At 39.5% G+C, this 23,140-nt stretch overlaps 1 protein-coding gene across 4 annotated transcripts in view; it reads left to right on the top strand.

Moving 5' to 3' along the window:
• Positions 1 to 23,140, top strand: part of ANKRD44 (ankyrin repeat domain 44) — a 381,499-nt gene that overhangs the window by 121,132 nt on the left and 237,227 nt on the right. For all 4 annotated transcript variants that reach the window (XM_049888893.1, XM_049888894.1, XM_049888892.1 and 1 more), the window contains exon 2: positions 16,374 to 16,457. In XM_049888893.1, coding sequence (XP_049744850.1) covers positions 16,374 to 16,457 — 84 coding nt within the window. The remainder of the gene's footprint in view (positions 1 to 16,373; positions 16,458 to 23,140) is intronic.

Raw genomic sequence — 23,140 nt, 5'->3', positions numbered from 1 at the left:
TGAGTCTTCCTCCCTGATGCCCCGTTCTTCTGCATATAGTCCAGCTTCTCAGATTCCTTGCTCAGCATACAGATTGAATAAGTATGATGAAAGGATACAACCCTGATGCACACTTTTCCTGACTTTAAACCACACAGTATCCCCTTATTCTGTGTTCTAATGACTGCGTCTTTATCTGTGTACACCTTCTGCATGAGCACAATTAAGCGTTCTGGAATTCCCATTCTTCCAGTGTTATCCATAATTTGTTATGATCCACACAGTTGAATACTTTTGCATAGTCAGTAGAACACAGGTAAACACCTTTCTGATATTCTCCAGATTAAAAGAATAGAATTCCAGCGCCTGAGGCAAAGGTTAGTGCAGTGGTTCTTAACTGCCCGTCAGGCCAGCTGAGACACTTTTTAAAAATACGCACTCTTGGGCCTCACCCAGTGGTTCTGGGATGAGGCCTAGGAATCTGTAATTTTTTTTCAAGTTTCTGATGCATAGCCAGGATTGAGAGCCTTTGACCTAGTTCAGCTTCTGAACCAAAGCAGGAATCCTGGTTATTTAGCTTGTGCAGAAACCCTTCAGTGATGTGCAGCTTACTGTGTTTTGAAGTTCCCTGTTTATTGTTGGGAGTCCCTGGGTGGTGCAAACAGTTAACATGCTTGGCTGCTAACTGAAAGGCTGGTGATTTGAGTCCACCCAGCAGCACCTCGGAAGAAAGCCCTGGCAATCTGCTTCAGAAAGTCAGTGATTGAAAGCTCTACGAAGCACATTTCTACTATGACACACAAGGGTGATCGGAATCCACTCAACAGCAATTGGCGTGTGTGTGTTTGTTGTTGGACAGCTGCTCTAAGAGTTACAGTTCCCTTTGATACTGGTCCCAGTTCTGCTTCCCTGTAATGCCCAGCTTTTACACTAGGTCCCGGCTTCTAGAGACAGATGGATTAAGCACACACCATCTTCCACAAATTTGGAGTGACTCCTACGTCCCTTCAAAGGCTTTTCTTTCCAGGCTAAACATTCCTGTTCCTATAAACTTGTTCTTGTCTTTAGGTGCTGTCGACTCAGTTTTGACTCATAGTGACCCCATATGACAGAGTGGACTGGCCTCATAGGTTTTCTAAGCTGTAATTTTACAAGAACAGTTCACTCAGTTTTTCTCCCATGGAGCTGGTGAGCAGGTTCAAACCACCAACCTTTCAGTTAGCAGCCAAGCACTTAACTCATGCATCACCAGGAATCAGGACTCCTTCCTATAAACTAGAGTTTGCAGATTGGCGCCCATGGGCTACATCCGGTCCACAGATGTGTTTTATTTGGCCTATGGTGTTTGAAAAATATTGAAGAAGTTGCTAATGTTTAAAAATCAGGGCATTTCACTGAAAAGTCTGGAGTTCTGGCATCTCTTGGAAGCTCAGAATATCTAGCAGTCATAATTCCGGCTTTGGACGGGGCACAACTTGTCCAGATGGTTGCGGTACCAACTACTCCATAATACTGCCTTGCCCCCTGCCACTTGAACCATCATGTTACATGTTTTTCAGATTCTTGGTTTTTCTTGTTACCTTTTTCCTCTCTGTGCTACAAAGTCTCGAGTGGCCCCATCTTAAAAAAAAAAAAAGTTTATTTTTATGATTACATAAAAAATAATCATTATAGAAAATTTTGAATATCACAGAAAAATGTAAGAAAGAAAATATATTCTCCAATAACCCTGTTTAGCATTTTAATGTATTTCCTTCTAGTCCTTGTTTTTCTAGGATTACACTGTAAATAGTTCCATAGGCTGTTTTTCCACATTTTCCCCATGTCATTAAACTCTTTCAAAAAGAACATTTTTAAGAACCAAATTATTCTGTTTTCTATATTCTGTTTTTTTGTTGTTGTGGTAAAATACACGTAGCATGAAGTTTACTATTTTAACCACTTTAAAATATATAATTCAATGGCATTTAGTACATTCATAATATTGTGCAACCATCACCATTATCTAGTTCTAGAACATTTTTATCATCCTAAGAGAGAAACTCCTTATCCATTAAGCAGTCACTCCCCATTCCCCACTCCTCCCAGCCCCTGGCAACCACTAATCTGCTTTCTGTGTTTATAAACTTGCCTAGACTGGATCTTTCATATGAATGGAATCATACAGTATACGACCTTTTGTGTCTGGCTGTTCTCACTCAGCATCGTGTTTTCAAGATTCATTCATGTTGTAGTATGTATTGGTACTTCATTCCTTTTTGGCTGAATAATATTTGATTGTATTTTCCTTATACTACAGTTTATCTCTATCTGTTCATGGACATTTGGGTAGTTTCCACCTTTTGCCTATTGTAAATAGTGCTGCTATAAACATTCGTTTATAAGTTTTGTTTGAGCACCTGTTTTCAATTCTTTTGGGTTATAGGGGTGGAATTCTGAATTACAAAGAAATTCTATGTTTAACTTACTGAGGAACCATGGATAACAGCGTCACCACTTTACATTCCCATCAGCAATGTTCCAATTTCTCCATATTCTTATTAACATTTGTTATTTTCTTTTTTTAAATTTTAGCCACCTTTTTTTTTTAATGGGTGTGAAGTGGTATTGATTTGCATTTCCTTAATGACTAATGACTCCAAACATTTTTTTCATGTGCTTATTGGCGTTTGTAAATCTTTTTTGGGTTTTTGTATTATAAGTTATTTAATGATTTCCCTAGCTTTGATATTACTTCTTTTCTAATTTTTGCCATCATATATGTTGTTGCTGGTTCCACATCCAGGGATATCATTGCTGATGTCATATGGATCCTGGCTGAAAGCAGAGAATGCCAGAAAGATGTTTACTTGTGTTTTATTGCCTATGCAAAGGCGTTCAACTGTGTGGATCATAACAAATTATGGATAATGTTGCAAAGAATGGAAATTTCATAACACTTAATTGTGCTCATGAGGAACCTGTACATAGATCAAGAGGCAGTTGTTTGCATAGAACAAGGGGATACTGTGTGGTTTAAAATCAGGGAAGGTGTGCATCAGGGTTGTATCCTTTCACTATACCTATTCAGTCTGTATGCTGAGCAGATATTCCAAGAAGCTGGACTATATGAAGAATGGGACATCAGGATTGGAGGAAGACTCATTAACAACCTGCGTTATGCAGATGACACAACCTTGCTTGCTGAAGGTGAAGAGGACTTGAAGCACTTACTGATGAAGATCAGAGATTACAGCCTTCAGTATGGATTATACCTCAACATAAAGAAAACAAAACTCACAACTGGACCACTAAGCAACATCATGATAAACAGAGAAAAGGTGGAAGTTGTCAAGTATTTCATTTTACTTGGATCCAAAATCAACACTCATGGAAGCTGCAGTTAAGAAATCAAAAGATGCGTTGCATTGGGTAAATCTGCTGCAAAAAAAAAAAGGACCTCTTTAAAGAGTTGCAAAGCAAAGATATCACCTTGAAGACTAAGGTGTGCCTGACAAAAGCCATGGTATTTTCAGGTGCATCATATGCATGTGAAAGCTGGACAATGAATAAGGAAGACCAAAGAAGAATTGACCCCTTTGAATTGTGGTGTTGGTGAAGACTTGAATATACCATGGACTGCCAAAAGAATGAACAAATCTGTCTTGGAAGAAGTACTACCAGAGTGCTCCTTAGAAGCAAGGGTGGCGAGACTGCATCTTACATACTTTGGACGTGTTGTCAGGAGGGATCAGTTCCTGGAGAAGGACATGCTTGGTAAAGCACAGGGTCAGTGGAAAAGAGGGAGACCCTCAAGGAGATGTATTGAAGTGGCTGCAACAATGGGTTCAAGCATAACAATGATTGTGAGCATGGTGAAGGACTGGGTAGTGTTTTGTTCTGTGGTACATAGGGTCACTATGAGTCAGAACCAATTTGATGGCACCTAACAACAACAACAACAACATATGTTGTTGCTATGACCACCCTTATACAAAATAGCCTGTGTGTCTAGTTACGTCTGTAGGATACCCAGAACCCATTGCTACCAAGCCGATTGTGATTCATTGCGATCCTTTAGGACAGGGTAGCTTCCCTGAAGTGGGATTGTGGGATCAAAGGTGTAACATTTCTGTATGATATAAGGTATCAGATTCATGAGCACATACAAGTCGCTTGGTAAGCCTTTCAAAGTGCCTGTGCTGGGACTTCCATCTCTGACTTATTGCAACAGGCTCACTGCAGTGGGACCCAGTTTTCCAGGTGATTCTGATATATATCCTAACCAAGAAGCATTAGCCAAATTTCTTCTGCATCAAGGTCTTTAAAAGAACAAGGCACTTTAGGACTGCACACAATTGTCCCACTGCTCTGACCTGCCCCGAGCAGAGTGGTCCTGCTACTTTTCCTGTTGTGGATGACATGCTCAGTGGTCCTGTTGTTTTTGCTGACTGAACTTCCCATCACCTAGGTTCCTTGGTGGGTTTTTCTCTCCTCGTGAAACCTGGTCTTCCCCATATTGTTCTTGGGGATTTGATAGTTTTGAACTCATCATTTTTGGTGAGAAAACAGAGGTTTCTGTTAGCTTTGTGACTGGCTCATGTTATGTAACACCTACTGACCAAGGCAAGACAAACCCAGGACTCCTGGCTCCTCAGATAATTTCGTTCCACTTTCCTTGGTGACTTTGTTTCAACATTCTTGATTGGTCATGATTTAAGGGGTGAGATGTAGTTGCACAGTGCCAGATGAACTCAAAGAGTTCAAAAGAGAGAACAGGCCTCAACATGTCCAGGCAGGCCATTTCCATCACATAAGACCTTGGCTTTATTGCCTGTGGCTAAGCCAGGTTCTTTCCCTGGGAGGAGGAAGGGCAGCCAAAAGTCCACCTTAGTCAGGACCATAATATCATGTGTTAAAAAGAACCATGGTCATATTGTACATTTTAGACCACTGGAATGCTATACATTGACTGGATAACAGTGGCTGAGAGTTTTGATGTGTAGCACAGATTCCCAAATCTAGAATTAACCTGCGAAGACTCTGACTGGGTTTCCACACCATTCAGAGCCAATGTCAGAAGTGTTGGTGAGGAAAAGGGGGTGTGGAGTCCCAAAGAAAGGAGCCAGCATTGGTTTTGGTTGAGCCACAGACCGACCTCTCTGATAATGTGTCTTATGCTTCAGTCTCCTTCGTGGTTGGGCTAGTGCCACAAAAGTCAAGGGCATTCTTTTTCTACTGGTAAAAAATAGAAACATAGGGCAAATTAGGTTTTATTTAAACTCAATACTAACTCATTCTTCTTATTAAAAAAGCCCTTATTTTCTTCAGTATGCCTGTCAAGATTATGTCTTCAAACTTGGCATTCAAGTTAACATTCTGGGAGTGTTTTTTTTTTTTTTTTCTAATATTTAAAAAATATGTTGAAAGCTAATTTTAGACTGGGAGGGATGGTGGAAAAAAATGGAATCAAAGACTTCTCTGTGGCGCCACCTCAGTTAAAAATTACATGTGCCTTTTTAATCTCAAGTCTGTGAGATAAAACACATAAATTTACACACGCCCTAATTCATTTTTATAGCGTTATAATGGTACCACTTCTGTTCCATATTAAGGCATAACATGTATCTAGCATATACACTGAGCTCCCAAATCTTATTTACTGATATGATAAAGTTTAAGACATGTTTTTAAATATGTTTTGTATTTAAATGGATTTGGGTAAGTTGCAAACACATCATTGCAACAGAGTGAAAGATCAGTTCTCTAGTGGCTAGTTAAATCAACATCGACGTTTAACAAAGTTTTCGATTCTCAAAATAACTAAGATTTTTGGTTGAAATTACAGTCACTTAAATTTCATTATTACTCTCTTCCATGTTATTTATGATATTTTCTAGATGGACAGGAACAGCTTAAATGACTGCTATTGTTTAGGGGCACAGAAGAAGGTGGTGTGTATGCATGTGTCTTTGGCAGTGGGATGGGGTGGGGTGGGGTGGGTCGTGGGAAGGATAGGGAGGGAAGAAATTTGGGGAGTATTTTCAAGCTTATGTTGGCTGAAAGAAGTGCATTTTAAAACAGTGTTAGTGTAATGCTCTGTGCCAGCTTTATTTGGGATTCTTTTGTGTCTTTAAGCAGAGGCTGGATGAGGGTGGGCGAGCATGGGAGGGGGTATTTGGAAATGCAGTGACTTGGAGAAAGGACTGCATATTGTTATTCTCCTGAGCTTGTATGTGTCTAAAATTAGTTCTGTGCCCTGTCTTATTTGTTTCTTATCCCAAAATACAGTTTTTTTTTCCCTGCATGGATCAAAACCATTCATTGGCATTGTTCAAGTCCTGTCTTCTCTGACTTCTTAGTTTTTCTTGTGTTCCCCTTTTCTGAATCAGAGAAGATTCCTTGAATGTTAGGGCTAAAAGGGACCTCAGAGCTCTCTCTCCAGTCTGTCATTGTGCAGAAGAAAAATTGGCATCTATTTGCATGAAGTCTGTAGAACACAGGTCAGTACTGTCTTGTCCAGTTTGTTTTGTGTGAGTTAGGCTGATTTCCCCCACACCTCTGTCAGTTTGTCTTACTATAGAGGCTTGCGTGTTGCTGTGGTGCTGAAAGCTATGCCACCGGTATTCAAATACCAGCAGAATTACCCATGGCGGACAGGTTTCAGCTGAGCTTCCGGACTGAGACGTGCCTTTGAATTGTGGTGTTGGCAAAGAATATTGAATATACCATGAACTGCCAAAAGAATGAACAGATCTGTCCTGGAAGATGTACAACCAGAACGCTCCTTAGAAGCAAGGATAGTGAGACTATGTCTCACATACTTTGGACAAGTTATCAGGATGGATCAGTCCCTGGAGAAGGACATTATGCTTGGTAGAGTGAAGGGTCAGCGAAAAAGAGGAAGACCCTCAATGAGATAGATTGACACAGTGGCTGCAACAATGGGCTCAAGCACAATAGCAATTGTGAGGATGGTGCAGGACAGGGCAGTGTTTTATTCTGTTGTGCATAGGGTTAGTATGAGTCAGAACCGACTCTATGGCACCTAACAACAACACAGGCTGATTTCCCCAGCTATATTTGACATTCTCTGAGGAAGGGGCTATGTCATGTATTTCTTTTGTGTACTTCAAAAAATAGCATATAGTAGATACTCATCGACTGCCTTCAGCTCTGGTAGCACTTTGCTATGAAAATGCACTGGCCAGGATAGGTACTGGTAGAGGCCTGCTTGTTGTGGCACAAACTAGAAACAACCTGAATGTCTATCTGAAGGGGAATAATTGAGATATAGCCATACCGTGGAATAATATGTAGTTATTAAAAACAAACAAGTTAGTCCTCTATATTATTATTCTTGCAATTTGTAAGTAAGGGAAATAGTAAAATCCCATTTTTTTTTTTGAGAACAAACAATAACCTCCTATATCTGTATTTATGTTTTTATGTATCAGAAAGGACATAGAAAAAGATGTGAAAGGATCCATATTAGGCTGTTGACATTGGTGGTAGGAAAGGTTATTAAATTTTTTTTTTAACCCATCTGTATATTGTTACAATAGGAAAACTACTAAAAGATTAAAAAGCAACAAATAAGAGAAAGATAAAATGCATAGAGGGTTTTCATGTATTAGAAAGTCCCTTTCCCGTAATGCTTCTTACAGTTTTTCATACTGTGTGGTTGAAAAGAGATGAGTTCTATCTTTTGACTAAATTTTAAAATTAGAAAATGAAGATGGCATTTTACTTGGTCTAGGGTGGGTTTTTTTTTTTTCAGTTCATGACATGAGGATAAGTTTTCTTTTTACCAAAACCTAAACTATGAAGGTAGCACTACAACTGAAAGCCTTGACGCACTGGTTTCTGTGGTGGAGTGGGGAGGAGAGAAGTAGCAGAATGTTGAGATGAAGGATGCTAACTGACTTCAGAGCCCTAGGCACTTCCTGTTGCAGAGCTGAACAGTCGGGTAAGCGACTAGAGGGGGTTGCACAAGTGGAAAAGTAAAGAAAGCAAATGGTGCAGAACTTCCGGCCCTCCGCCACTGAAGGTTGGGGTGGTGCTGCTCCAGAGAGCTCTGTGTCCCCTGGAGGAAGTTGTTTGGAGTCTTTCTGAATGTAGGCAACCATGTCTGAGGAGGGCTAGCTGTTGCAGATTTTAAAGGTGGGAATAATTAATTTACTTTTTAGATGTGTATCCTGGCCACCAGAAGAATGCTTCTGTTAACACCTGAGGGATACTCCATCACCAAGACTTCTTGCCCAGGCTGTTGTTGCAGTCTCCTAACCTGTCACCCACTCCGATTTTTAATTCTCCTTCACCGTACAAACCTCTGCCAGAGTGATCTTTCTAAAGCACAACTCTTAGGCCACTTTCCTTCTCAACAAAACATCCAGGGCTACCCAGTTCTACTGAAAAAAGCCCAAATTTCTTAGCCTTTCAAGGCTTTCCATGATATTACCCTTGTCTACTTCTCAGCTTACCTTACTTCTCTTACGCTCCAACCAAAGGAAACTATTCCCTGTGCAAGGTTGAGTTTCCCCAGCCTCTGAGGAAACTCATAGTCTTCTGAGGCGGGGACACTCCCTCCCATTCTCTCCACCTCTACCTGTTTATATCCTATTTAACCTTCAATATTCATTTCGAAGGCTGCATATTTCAGGAGACCAGATGTGATTTCTCTCCCTTCGCCATCTACTTCTAAGGTCTTTGCCTTACACTCAAATTGTATTTACTTGTATACTTCCTATTGTTGTTGTTAGGTGCCATCAAGCGGTTCCAACTCATAGCAACCCTATAGGACACGGTAGAACGGCCCCGTAGGGTTTCTAAGGAGCCGTTGGTAGATTTGAACTGCCGACCTTTGGTAGCAGCCAAGCTCTTAACCACTATGCCACCAGGGCTCCATCCTTCCTGTTACGTCTCAATAACTCTGTCAATGGAGAGAATGACTATGACATATCAGTGTCTGAATTTTTTATGCTTATGAAATTTCTTGTGCTTATTCTTGGTTGCATTGAATTGAATATAGTTGTTATCTGAAATATACCGGATTGATTTTTAAAAAACATATCTTCCATCTTTTTTGAAGGGGGGTGCATAGAAACAAAGGAAATATGAACTGGGTTGGTGTCTCTGCAAGGACGTATGATACAACTGTTCTTTTTGCAGAATTTTCCATTTTATCTAATGTTTTTCAGTCTTTTAGACTCCTCTCTCTTCCTGCTGCCTTATCATTTCCCTTTGACATCTGTCACCGAATGCCCTGCCATGACTCTGGGTGGGAAAATTGAGAAAGTGCTTCCTGGAAGGGTACATTAAGGAGAGTCCTTACTGGATTTGATATTCCTGTGACTTTCCTGGTTTTTTATACAGCAAGGGACCCGCCAGTCATTTCTTGTTGTTGTTAGGTGCCGTTAAGTTGGTTCCGACTCATAGTGACCCTGCGTAAAACAGAACGAAACGCTGCCCAGAACAAAATACTGCCCCATCCTGCACCATCCTCACAATCATTGTTATGTTTGAGCCCTTTGTTGCAGCCACTGTGCCAGTCCATCTTGTTGAGGGTCTTCCTCCTTTTCACTGACCCTGTACCTTACCAAGCGTGATGTCCTTTTCCAGGGACTGGTCCCTCCTGATAACATGTCCAAAGTATATAAAATGGTGTCTCGCCATTCTTGCTTCCAGGGAACACTCTGGCTGGCTGTACTTCTCCAAGACAGACTTGTTGATTCTTCTGTCCGTTCATGGTATATTCAGTATTCTTCACCAACACTGTAATTCAAAGGCATCAATCCATCTTCCTTATTCATTGTCTAGCTTTCTCATGCACATAAGGCAATTGAAAGTACCATTGCTTGGTTCAAGCACACGTTAGTCCTCAGAGTGACATCTTTGCTTTTGTTTTTTTTTTAACACTTTAAGGAGGTTTTTTGCAGTAGATTTGCCCAGCACAATATGTTGTTTGATCTTTTGTCCGCTGCTTCCACGGGTGTTGATTATGGATCCAAGCATAATGAAATCCTTAACAACTTCAGTATTTATCATGATGTTGCTTATTGGTCCAGTTGTGAGGATTTTTGTTTTCTTTATGTTGAGGTGTAATCCATTCTGAAGGCTTCAGTCTTTGATCTTCATCACTAAAGTACTTCATCTCTAACAGAAACTAATCCAAGCATTGATTGATCCCACTTCCTTAGATTTGAGAGTGGTCAGAGCAGCCAGGGCTGGGAAGCTAGCTCAGTTTTTTTTTTTTTTTTTTGCACATCTCCCTAATCCCTCTGTCCGGCTCCCTGTGGAGAGGTGGTGAGATTTAAACTGCTGTTTGCCTTTCAGGGGATGCATGTAGAATCCCAAGAAAAAGAACTATGGAAAGGAAGGAGAGGCTTTAAAGGAAAACTGCAAAGGGCTTTGAAAGACTTGGTTGAGCAAAAAGTGGCTTGCTGTGTTGCAGGTTCCCACACATTTCAGACAACCCTAATTTGAGTTTTTAAATTATGAATGATTTAATGTGATTGTCCACATAGCTTATATATGATAATTCCATCCCTCTCATATATAGCAAGAAATTACCCCATCGATGATGAATGCATTCTATTTCTACACATTGATTTTGTTGTTGTTTTTAGAGGACACTGAGTTGCTTTATTTAATTTCTAGTTTTTGATGTTCTCCAAAATTATAATTATTCTAGATCACAATGCAAGAAAACAATACTGTAGTTATATATAATTCTGCCATATTTTTTCTTTGTCGTTTTTGTTGTTAGCTGTTGTCCAGTCAGCCCCTGACTCATGCAGACTCAATGCACAACAGAACGGAAGGCTGTGTTTCCCTTCACCATCCTCATGATTGGCTAAAAATTGGCCCATTGTGATCCATAACATTTTCATTGCCTCATTTTTGGCAGTAGATTACCAAGCCTTTCTTCCTAGTCCATCTTAGTCTGGACATCCTCCTGGAAACTGTTCCGCATCATAGCAACACACAACTCTCCACTGACAGATTAATGGTGGCCGTGCATGAGTTGCGTTGGCTGGGAATTGAACCTGGGTCTCTGGCATGGAAGGCAAGAATTCTACCACTGAACTACAATGCCTCAATATTTTTTTCTTTAGGAATACTATTGTAGTGTTGCCCTTTGGATGATAAGGGATGTACACACCAGGTATTAAAAAAAAAAAAAAGTCATGTTTAAATCATGCGTCCTAAGTCTGAGAACTACTTTCTGTATCTGAACAAAGAAATTATGCTGAATACACACATTACCCTAAAAATCATCTTCTGGCCATATATTTTTTTTCCTGCAAGGATCATTAAAATAGGTTTAAGTCAATTAAGCTATTAAATTACCTCAAATATTTGAAGCCACACAAATTTAAAAAACTGTATGATGCAGCTATACAAAGAGTCCAACCAAAGCTAAAATAGGAAATAAACCTCTATAACAATTTTTCAAAATAGAAAATTGGTATAGAAGTATATATTATTGTTCTTTTTGTTTCACTAAAATTACATTATTTCAGTATTCTATTTATTCTAACTTTTTGAATCCATTGTACTCTTGATTAAATTAACTTTGTTTAAAAATTAGCCTCCCAACACTATTTAATTAACTTAGCTACAGTTTAGAGTTGATCTCAAGCCACTTGAAACTAGACAGAGCAAAAAAAAGATGTGGGTAGTTGGCAGTACATCCAGATAAAAATATGACATTTGGCAAAGTCTGTCTGCTTTGTTTTGCCTTGCTTTCCTCTTTATGGATGTGGCCTATTTTTGAAATGTTATGATTTAAATTCAGTGATCAAGTGACAAGTCTGACAAAACAGTGTATTTCTGTGGAGGTTCTGTGAGGGGAAAAATGGAAGTGTTCCAGAAACTAAAGGAAGTGACCTCAATTTCACCTGGAAACATTAGTATCTTGGGGGCAGGAGGTTTGAGATATATATAAAGAGTGAAGGAAAGTGGCCAAGATGCAGAGCCAAGCTTGCATCTAGGAATAGAGCAGACATGAAAGAATTGAAAACACTATCTCTTGTTTCCACTATATCCATGTAAATAGCGCTTGTGGAGACTGTGATAAAGGAAGACCGAAAGTTTTTTTCTATGATGGCTTGAATTGTAGCAACAGTCTTCTTACTGGCCTCCCTAGCTCCATTTTCTCCTTCTCCAATGCTTATGCACCTATGACTTTCTACGGATAAAAGTTACCATATATAATACATATTCTGTATACATATGTTTGTATATTTATACCATGTAGTGACTGTATATGTGTATGTATTTCTGGATATAGTTACGGTCTATGTAATGTTGTTGTTGATAGGTGTTATGATTTTGACTCATAGTAACCCCATGTGACAGAGTAGAAGTGTCCCATAGGGTTTTCTAGGTGCTTCTGCAAAGGTTACAGCCTTGGAAACTCTATGGGCAAAAAGCTGTGAAAGCTCCATGCCATAGGTTAAAACTTATCCTGGCATGGGGCTCCCACCCACTTATCTACCTTTCTAAGTTCGTCTTCGATTTTTCTCCAACATGGAAGATTTACTCCATGGTGTTAATTCTTCAAAACCCGTTTTAACACCTATCTTCCCCATCTTTCTGGTTAACTCAAACCCATACTGAGGCCCCTACTTTAAAAGATTGTAGTCCTTTGTTTTCTGTTCTTTGGCAAGGTTGTTTTTGTTGATATTTACTGAAAGGTTGGCGGTTGGAAGCCACCCAGTGGCTCTGTGGTAGAAAGACCTGGCAATTTGCTCCCATAAAGATTAACCAAACCTGTTGCCGTCAAGTAAATTTTGACTCATAGTGACAGAGTAGAACTGCCCCATAGGGTTTCCAAGGCTATAATCTTTACAGAAGTACCTAGTAGCTTTCCTATGGGGAAGCTATACTCTGTCACATGGGGCTGCTATGAGTCAAAATCATAGCATCTAACAACAACATTATGTAGACAGTAACTATATCCAGAAATATATGCACATATATAGTCACTACATGGTATAAATATACACGCATACATAGAAAGAATGTGTATTATATATGGTAACTTATCCTTAGTAAGTCATAAGATGCATAATATTTCTCCATAGGAAGTATACTGAAACTGAGGGCTGAATTTCTGATCATGAATTATATATTATATTGTGTCATATCATACCATATTATATGACATACGAGAGAAAGTACTGAACTGGGAGAATCCTAGTCTCAACTCCATCTTTAACACACAAATCATTCAACTCCCTCACAGCTCCACACAGGAGATTAATCTCCATTAAGACCGCCAGGAGATCATAAAGGAAAAGTATAACTGTATATGTTTATAGTAACCTAAAATAGTAAAATTACCATCTCAATCCCCATAAGTGGGCAGGAATAACTGACACACTTCAATTAGTCAAAGAGAGATGATGTGTTATTATTTAGGTGAGTTGCTGTTACTTTGATTTTTAGATTAGACACTTGATTAGCAGAAGAGCTGTGTAAGTTTTGAGGTCACTCACTAAGTGTAACAAAGGCGGCCAAATAGGGTTCAGTTTGAGTTTTGCTCTCCTGTACTGCAAAAGCTTCCCTCCCAGTATGAGGGATCATTCTGTCCTGGATTATAATCCTGACTTGGTTTATTTGCTCTGTAATTTTTTTGGAAATCTCCCCAGATCACTTTTTTTTCTTTTGTAGGGTGGGTATAGATGTACTTGCCTGTGAGGGTGTTGGGCTGGTTTACTCAGTCAATGGTAACTGCTCTTTGTATCGAGTACACACCAGATGTCTGGCCCTGTGCAGGGAGTACTGAATATATGATGCCATTTCTTAAACAGATCCAGTAAGATGGCTATTGTAACCACATTTTATAGATGAGAAAACTATGACTGAGAGAACTTACATCCCAGTTAGTGAACAGAAGAGCTAAGATTTAATCCCAGGTCAGTTTGATACCAGATCATTAATCTCCCTAATATGAGAAAAAAAAATAGAGATCAAAGGTCAGTAAAAATCAATATTGTCTCCAGATTTCATTTTAATGAATATGGTGGTTTCACCATTTCCTTGTAGCTAACCATCTGTGAGTAACTAGTAGCACAGTTGACATGGCTGGGTTTCATTTTCCTTGGGTTAACCATTGTTTGGTTAAGACTCTAATGAGTATTAAAGCAGAGAAATCACTAAGGGTGATCTCAGGAAAGAAGCAGCAACAAAGCATGTGAAATGTCCCCAAACTAGATAATAGGCCCTGGAATAATTATTTCATAGTTAATGTCTATATATTATTTTGGAAAAGATTAAATAATAAATTAATCTTCCATTTTCTGATTACATGTAGTTTTTTCCCCCAAAATATTTAGGTATAGAATTAATAAATTTCTCCTTATTGAGAGAGTATTACTAATACTTGGGATTTTCTGCTATTTCTGTTTTATTAATAATTGGAAATATTGTAGACTTCTAGCATCATCGCCTGGAGGAGACATTTTCAGACATGTAGTCTCAGCTAACCCCCTGATTTAAAACAAAAAAATGTTTATGAGGACTCTGTATTTTGTGCACTTCTTATGGTACTTAAGGGAAACAGATTTTGATTTTATGATCGTCATTATCTATCCGTGTTGGAGTGAACTTCTCCCCAAGTAAAGAGTGATCTATATTCAGGAAGCCCTTAATGGCATCCCTTCAACAGATGATACAGCAGTACCCAGATGAATATAGCTAGCACGTTTTGTCCATTAAATCTAGTGACTCAAACAAATTTTTATTATCCTTTTGCAGAGATGCAAGTGCTGCCTCGTGCAAAAAAAATTACCTAATGAAGTGTTTCAGCTTGTTCATATAAGTTAATGGTTTCATATGGCCAGATTATTGCTGCATCAGCTATTAACCACTAACAATATATTCCCATTCGCTCTAATGATGTATTGTACTCAGAATGCTCAAGTATGGGCAGATGTTTAGGAATATCAAGTCCCCTCTCTTGCCTATTGATTGATTTCCAACGCCCCACACTCCTGATTAGAATGCAAGATGTTTTCTTTTAGACTTGGAATCTTTAATTACCCAATCCAGTCAGAAAAAGACAAGCGACACACCAGAAATGTGGAACTAAATGCTGGACCATCTTCTTGGCTGATGACCATCAACTGTGGTTACTGATGCTCGGTGACAGCCTCTATCAGTTTGTTTAACTTGTAATAATACAAATTATTAGTAAAGAACATGCACCTCTAACAAAAGGAAAGTGTACTATGCAGTCATTTAGAAAAAAAAAAATCAGTGGTTTTGTTAATGGATTTTTGGGAAGTTGGAGAACTCCATTGCAGGCTGGAGCAGATCTTCTAAGCCAACCGAGCTCTCTCCTTAGAACTCAACAAGTGATGGGTTTTATTCTCAAACTGATGTCATATCTGATACCGCTAGTAGCTTTAAAAAAAAAAAAAAAGTGAAATTGAGGGAATAATTGTGTTTTGCAAATGATGAAAATGGTACCAAAAGACTGGTGGCTTGAGTCCACCCAGAGGCACTTTATTCAAGACATATAAGAAATTAAGCTTCTGAGAAAGTTCTTAGTAATAAGTAAACACACACATCATATACATACCAAAAAATATATACATATGTATTTTTCTATTGATCCCCGAGAGTCCAGGTTTTGAGGAAATAAAGCTATCTAAAACTTGGGGCCTAAAATACCATTTCATCATTTACAATGAAAAGCTAGTTGCTCTTTCAGCCGTATTCCTATCACACTCTATAAATCCTTCTAATATATGTAGAAGTCTTGTTTAATGTAGCTGAATTCAATCCTAAGACCTCAGTAATGCCTCCTCCCTTACATTACTTTCCACCTCCTCATCATACCCTTACTTTAAACGAGCAGCGGATGAAATCATGTCTAAAACAGTACTTGTTGGATAAAGCTATGGAAGCATGAGGGAATGATTTCAAAGCTTTTCCAACCACTGACAAAGAAGTATTCGGATGGCAAGAAAAGTGGCCATTAGCATCCAATGGAATTGTGTAAGTCTACCATGGAACGTTGTCTGTAGAGCTGGAGGAGCAATAAGGAGCTATCTACACAAAACCACGTATGTGGAGCTTTCCTTGACAGGGAATTTAAGGGCCTTTCAAAAGTAATTTTGGGTGATTTTCATGTTACAGTCACTTTAGTTGCTAGTCCCAGGTTTGATGTGATCATTCGTCATGGCTTTCATACCGTTTTATAGTTATATCTTTAGGCAAATACCTCCTTCACTAGACTTCTTTCTAGCAAGGGCAGGGCCCGAGTCACATTCATCTTTATCTGACAATTGATAATTGCTGAATAAACTTTTAGGGAACAAATCATCTTCTGCCTGTCCACATCTGAAGGCAATCAAGTGTATTTAATTATAGCTCTAATTTCCATTCTCTTGTGTTTACAGCCACCGCTGGTCCAGGCAATCTTTAGTGGAGACCTAGAGGAGATACGGATGCTCATCCACAAAACCAAAGATGTGAATGCCCTGGTAAGCGATGCTGTGGTTGATGAGATGGCTTTGCCTGCTCAGGCCCTTTGAACCTGGAGCAGGGGCTCTTAACCCTTTCTGCAATGTGGACCCCTTTGGCAGTCTGATGAAACTCCTGGATTGCTTTCCAGAATACTGTTTTTAAATCCATAAAATAAGGGTTAAAAATTAAATTTGTGCTATAGTAATATATGTGCTTCGTTATCAACACAGTCAATTAACAAGATACGGTGGAATATCTATAATAACAAAATAGTGATGAACATCGTCGATACTTTGAATTGTCTTCCACAAGTACAGTGTGACATGACCATATCTGTGATTTCTAATGGTAACAGAGTCACAGGTACAGCCGATACTACTGTGATTTGTTGCCTATGTTCATAATCAAAGGAAATGCTAAGTTTCAATTAGAAGTTAGTGAAAATAAAGATGTAATATTTTTCTTCTGGACCTCCAGACCAGGGACCCCAGAACCCGTACCCTGCAGCAGGAGTTGGCAAATTTGATTCATCATCTGTTTTTGTACAGGCCACCAGCTAAGAATAGATTTTATATTTTTAAGTGGTTAAAAAAAAAATGAAAAGAATAATATTTTGTGATATGTGAAAATTAGACAAAATTCAAATTTCAGTGCATTATAGATGCTGAAAACTGCAACAACTGTAAAACTTTCTCCAGCTTCCAAAAGTTCTGTTGGAAAACAACCGCGGTCATTTTTTTTTTTTTTTAACATATTGTCTGTGGCTGCTTTCATGTTAGCAACAGCACAGTTGAGTAGTTGTGGCAGAGATCACATGTGGCCTGCCCAGCCTAAAATACCTACTATCTGGCCCTTTATAAAAAAGTTTGCTGACCTCTGCCCTGGGGGGCTCATGAACCTGGAACCAGTGGATGAACTAAGCATGCTGCGTACCATTTGAAATCATATGTAACATGTGTGTACACTTGTGCACATATGTATTTATCTGTGAAAAGGGCCAGGGATTTCATTAGATTCTTAAAAGGGTCTGTGACCCTCAAAAGGTTCAGAACCACTGGACCTGGAAGGTCTTGAAACAAACAAAGCTGCAATAAAGAAAGGCAGGAAGAGGTAGTCAATAATTTACCTGTTTAATAGTTTCCTAGACCTGGAATGAACAAGCAATTATGTGCAGTACATGCTACTAATTCTCTTAATGCAGCTCAATTACCCAAATGTTCAAGTTTATCAAAGAGAGGAGTCTCCTTTGAAGTCTCTCGTGTTAAAACGGTCCAACACGTCTTCAGTGTAAGGCTAGGTTTGCCACGGGGAAATGAATTATGTCTAAGTTTGTATCTCTGTCTGGTTGGTTGAATGCTTTATTCAGATGGCGAGTCATTTGATGCAGCCGTCGTTCTATTGCAGTGCAGGTTTGTGTGGCTTTTTGTAAAAACTTTTGGCAGCTTCTCCCCAGCTGGCAATGAAAACAATGGGACAATATTATGTGACATTTTTGCAAGGTAAGCACAGATAAGGCCAGGGATAGGCTACTGGAGAAGGCATTTGGGCATTTGTCCAGGGACTGCAGGGTGTGACCTGTACTTCTGAGAGAAAGTAAGGCAAGCAAGCTCACTGTCCAGTGTCTGTCATCACTGGAATTTGCCCAGCCTGTTTTGTGGCTGTGGCCCAAGCCCAGGCAAGCTCAAGGCAAGGTCACTATCTTTTCCTGATGATCACGAGCAAAATTCAGAGTCACACACACCAAGAAAGGTTGTACTGGCCTCCGAATGGCCTTTATTTCTCCTTTGGGAGAGTGACAAACAGTGGTTGGCTGGTAAAGGAGAGCTCTTTACTTTAGCTGTATTACTGAGTTAGTTAGGTAAGCTAACACATTAGACCCCTAAATGTATGATGGCTCAAACGTAAGGGAAGTTTATTTCCCTATGAACAGGATAGAGGGGTGGCCTTTTCCACATAGGGTCTCAAGTATCAACATGTGGCTTCTAAGATCGCCTTAGAGGTCATATCCAGTCCAGCCCAGCCAGAAGGGGGAAAAAGAGCTTAGAGGAAAAGCATGGGGGGATTTTTATGGGCCATCTTGGCAGTGGCAAGCATCACTTCTGCTCACATTTCAATAGCTAGGACTCAGTCACATGGCCACACCTAACTACAAGACTGGAAAATTAGTGTAGCTGTGTGCTCCCAAAGAGTTGGAGAATGCTGATTTTGGTGAGTAGTTAGCAATCTTGGACACACCAGTTTTTGGTCTTACACAATTCTAGGTAATTCAAGTGATACCACTTATTTGTCTGTATAGTTCTTTATTCATTCAACAATTATTTACTGAGTTCAGACTCTGTGTTAAGTGCCTAAAGATACAGCAGTGAGAAGCAGCTCTCTCCCTCCTGGATTTTACAACATGGCAGAGAAGGCAATGAGTGAGAAATCACGCTGCTATGCATTTTTTAAAGGGAAAATCCAGGCTGCTGTGTAGGGGCCTAGATTAATCAGGAACCACTCTGGATGGTGCAGATTGTTAAGCACTTGTGTACTAACTGAAAGGTGGTAGGTTCAAATCCACCTGGAGGCTCCTTGGTAGAAAGGTCTGGTGATCTACTTCTGAAAATCAGCCACTAGAAACCCTAATTAGCACAGTTCTGCTCTGACTCACATGGGTCACCATGAACCTAAATGGGCTCAATGGCAACTGGTATTTTTTTTTTTTTAATAACTTTTATTAAGCTTCAAGTGAACGTTTACAAATCCAATCAGTCTGTCACATATAAGTTTACATACATCTCACTCCCTACTCCCACTTGCTCTCCCCCTCTTGAGTCAGCCTTTTCAGTCAGTCTCTCCTTTCTTGACAATTTTGCCGGCTTCCCTCTCTCTCTATCCTCCCATCCCCCCTCCAGACAAGAGTTGCCAACACACTCTCAAGTGTCCACCTGATATAATTAGCTCACTCTTCATCAGCGTCTCTCTCCCACCCGCTGACCAGTCCCTTTCATTTCTGATGAGTTGTCTTCGGGGATGGTTGCTGTCCTGTGCCGACAGAAGGTCTGGGGAGCATGGCCGCCGGGATTCCTCCAGTCTCAGTCAGACCATTAAGTTTGGTCTTTTTATGAGAATTTGGGGTCTGTATCCCACTGATCTCCTGCTCCCTCAGGGGTCCTCTGCTGTGCTCCCTGTCAGGGCAGTCATCGATTGTGGCCGGGCACCAACTAGTTCTTCTGGTCTCAGGATGATGTAGGTCTCTGGTTCATGTGGCCCTTTCTGTCTCTTGGGCTCTTAGGTGTCGTGTGGCCTTGGTGTTCTTCATTTTCCTTTGCTCCAGGTGGGTTGAGACCAATTGCTGCATCTTAGATGGCCGCTTGTTAGCATTTAAGACCCCAGACGCCACATTTCAAAGTGGGATGCAGAATGATTTCATAATAGAATTATTTTGCCAATTGACTTAGAAGTCCCCGCAAACCATGTTCCCCAGACCCCCGCACTTGCTCTGCTGACCTTTGAAGCATTCATTCTATCCCGGAAACTTCTTTGCTTTTGGTCCAGTCCAATTGAGCTGACCTTCCATGTATTGAGTGTTGTCTTTCCCTTCACCTAAAGCAGTTCTTATCTACTGATTAATCAATAAAAAACCCTCTCCCACTCTCCCTCCCTCCCCCCCTCGTAACCACAAAAGTATGTGTTCTTCTCAGGTTTACTATTTCTCAAGATCTTATAATAGTGGTCTTATACAATATTTGTCCTTTTGGCTCTGACTCATTTCGCTCAGCATAATGCCTTCCAGGTTCCTCCATGTTATGAAATGTTTCAGAGATTCGTCACTGTTCTTTATCGATGCGTAGTATTCCATTGTGTGAATATACCACAATTTATTTACCCATTCATCCGTTGATGGACACCTTGGTTGCTTCCAACTTTTTGCTATTGTAAACAGAGCTGCAATAAACATGGGTGTGCATGTATCTGTTTGTATGAAGGCTCTTGTATCTCTAGGGTATATTCCTAGGAGTGGGATTTCTGGGTTGTATGGTAGTTCTATTTCTAACTGTTTAAGATAACGCCAGATAGATTTCCAAAGTGGTCGTACCATTTGACATTCCCACCAGCAGTGTATAAGAGTTCCAATCTCTCCGCAGCCTCTCCAACATTTATTATTTTGTGTTTTTTGGATTAATGCCAGCCTTGCTGGTGTGAGATGGAATCTCATCGTAGTTTTAATTTGCATTTCTCTAATGGCTAATGATCGAGAGCATTTTCTCATGTATCTGTTGGCTGCCTGAATATCTTCTTTAGTGAAATGTGTGTTCATATCCTTTGCCCACTTCTTGATTGGGTTGTTTGTCTTTTTGTGGTTGAGTTTTGACAGAATCATGTAGATTTTAGAGATCAGGCGCTGGTCGGAGATGTCATAGCTGAAAATTCTTTCCCAGTCTGTAGGTGGTCTTTTTACTCTTTTGGAGAAGTCTTTAGATGAGCATAGGTGTTTGATTTTTAGGAGCTCCCAGTTATCGGGTTTCTCTTCATCATTTTTGGTAATGTTTTGTATTCTGTTTATACCTTGTATTAGGGCTCCTAGGGTTATCCCAATTTTTTCTTCCATGATCTTTATCGTTTTAGTCTTTATGTTTAGGTCTTTGATCCACTTGGAGTTAGTTTTTGTGCATGGTGTGAGGTATGGGTCCTGTTTCATTTTTTTGCAAATGGATATCCAGTTATGCCAGCACCATTTGTTAAAAAGGCTATCTTTTCCCCAGTTAATTGACACTGGTCCTTTGTCAAATATCAGCTGCTCATACGTGGATGGATCTATGTCTGGGTTCTCAATTCTGTTCCATTGGTCTATGTGTCTGTTGTTGTACCAATACCAGGCTGTTTTGACTACTGTGGCTGTATAATAGGTTCTGAAATCAGGTAGAGTGAGGCCTCCCACTTTCTTCTTCTTTTTCAGTAGTGCTTTGCTTATCCGGGGCTTCTTTCCCTTCCATATGAAATTGGTGATTTGTTTCTCTATCCCCTTAAAATATGACATTGGAATTTGGATCGGAAGTGCGTTAAATGTATAGATGGCTTTTGGTAGAATAGACATTTTTACTATGTTAAGTCTTCCTATCCATGAGCAGGGTATGTTTTTCCACTTAAGTATGTCCTTTTGAATTTCTTGTAGTAGAGCTTTGTAGTTTTCTTTGTATAGGTCTTTTACATCCTTGGTAAGATTTATTCCTAAGTATCTTATCTTCTTGGGGGCTACTGTGAATGGTATTGATTTGGTTATTTCCTCTTCGGTGTTCTTTTTGTTGATGTAGAGGAATCCAAGTGATTTTTGTATGTTTATTTTATAACCTGAGACTCTGCCAAACTCTTCTATTAGTTTCAGTAGTTTTCTGGAGGATTCCTTAGGGTTTTCTGTGTATATAATCATGTCATCTGCAAATAGTGATAACTTTACTTCTTCCTTGCCAATCTGGATACCTTTTATTTCTTTGTCTAGCCTAATTGCCCTGGCTAGGACTTCTAGCACGATGTTGAATAAGAGCGGTGATAAAGGGCATCCTTGTCTGGTTCCCGTTCTCAAGGGAAATGCTTTCAGGTTCTCTCCATTTAGAGTGATATTGGCTGTTGGCTTTGCATAGATGCCCTTTATTATGTTGAGGAATTTTCCTTCAATTCCTATTTTGGTGAGAGTTTTTATCATGAATGGGTGTTGGACTTTGTCAAATGCCTTTTCTGCATCAATTGATAAGATCATGTGGTTTTTGTCTTTTGTTTTATTTATGTGATGGATTACATTAATGGTTTTTCTGATATTAAACCAGCCTTGCATACCTGGTATAAATCCCACTTGATCAGGGTGAATTATTTTTTTGATGTGTTGTTGGATTCTATTGGCTAGAATTTTGTTGAGGATTTTTGCATCAATGTTCATGAGGGATATAGGTCTATAATTTTCTTTTTTTGTAATGTCTTTACCTGGTTTTGGTATCAGGGAGATGGTGGCTTCATAGAATGAGTTGGGTAGTATTCCGTCATTTTCTATGCTTTGGAATACCTTTAGTAGTAGTGGTGTTAACTCTTCTCTGAAAGTTTGGTAGAACTCTGCAGTGAAGCCGTCCGGGCCAGGGCTTTTTTTTGTTGGGAGTTTTTTGATTACCGTTTCAATCTCTTTTTTTGTTATGGGTCTATTTAGTTGTTCTACTTCTGAATGTGTTAGTTTAGGTAGGTAGTGTTTTTCCAGGAATTCATCCATTTCTTCTAGGTTTTCAAATTTGTTAGAGTACAATTTTTCGTAATAATCTGAAATGATTCTTTTAATTTCATTTGGTTCTGTTGTGATGTGGTCCTTCTCATTTCTTATTCGGGTTATTTGTTTCCTTTCCTGTATTTATTTAGTGAGACTAGCCAATGGCTTATCAATTTTGTTAATTTTTTCATAGAACCAGCTTTTGGCTTTGTTAATTCTTTCAATTGTTTTTCTGTTCTCTAATTCATTTAGTTCAGCTCTAATTTTTATTATTTGTTTTCTTCTGGTGCCTGATGGATTTTTTGTTGCTCACTTTCTATTTGTTCAAGTTGTAGGGACAGTTCTCTGCTTTTGGCTCTTTCTTCTTTTTGTATGTGTGCATTTATTGATATAAATTGGCCTCTGAGCACTGCTTTTGCTGTGTCCCAGAGGTTTTGATAGGAAGTATTTTCATTCTCGTTGCTTTCTATG

This window comes from Elephas maximus, chromosome 6, assembly GCF_024166365.1.
Source record: "Elephas maximus indicus isolate mEleMax1 chromosome 6, mEleMax1 primary haplotype, whole genome shotgun sequence".
Taxonomy (NCBI): domain Eukaryota; kingdom Metazoa; phylum Chordata; class Mammalia; order Proboscidea; family Elephantidae; genus Elephas; species Elephas maximus.
This window is presented reverse-complemented; position numbering and strand designations above follow the sequence as displayed.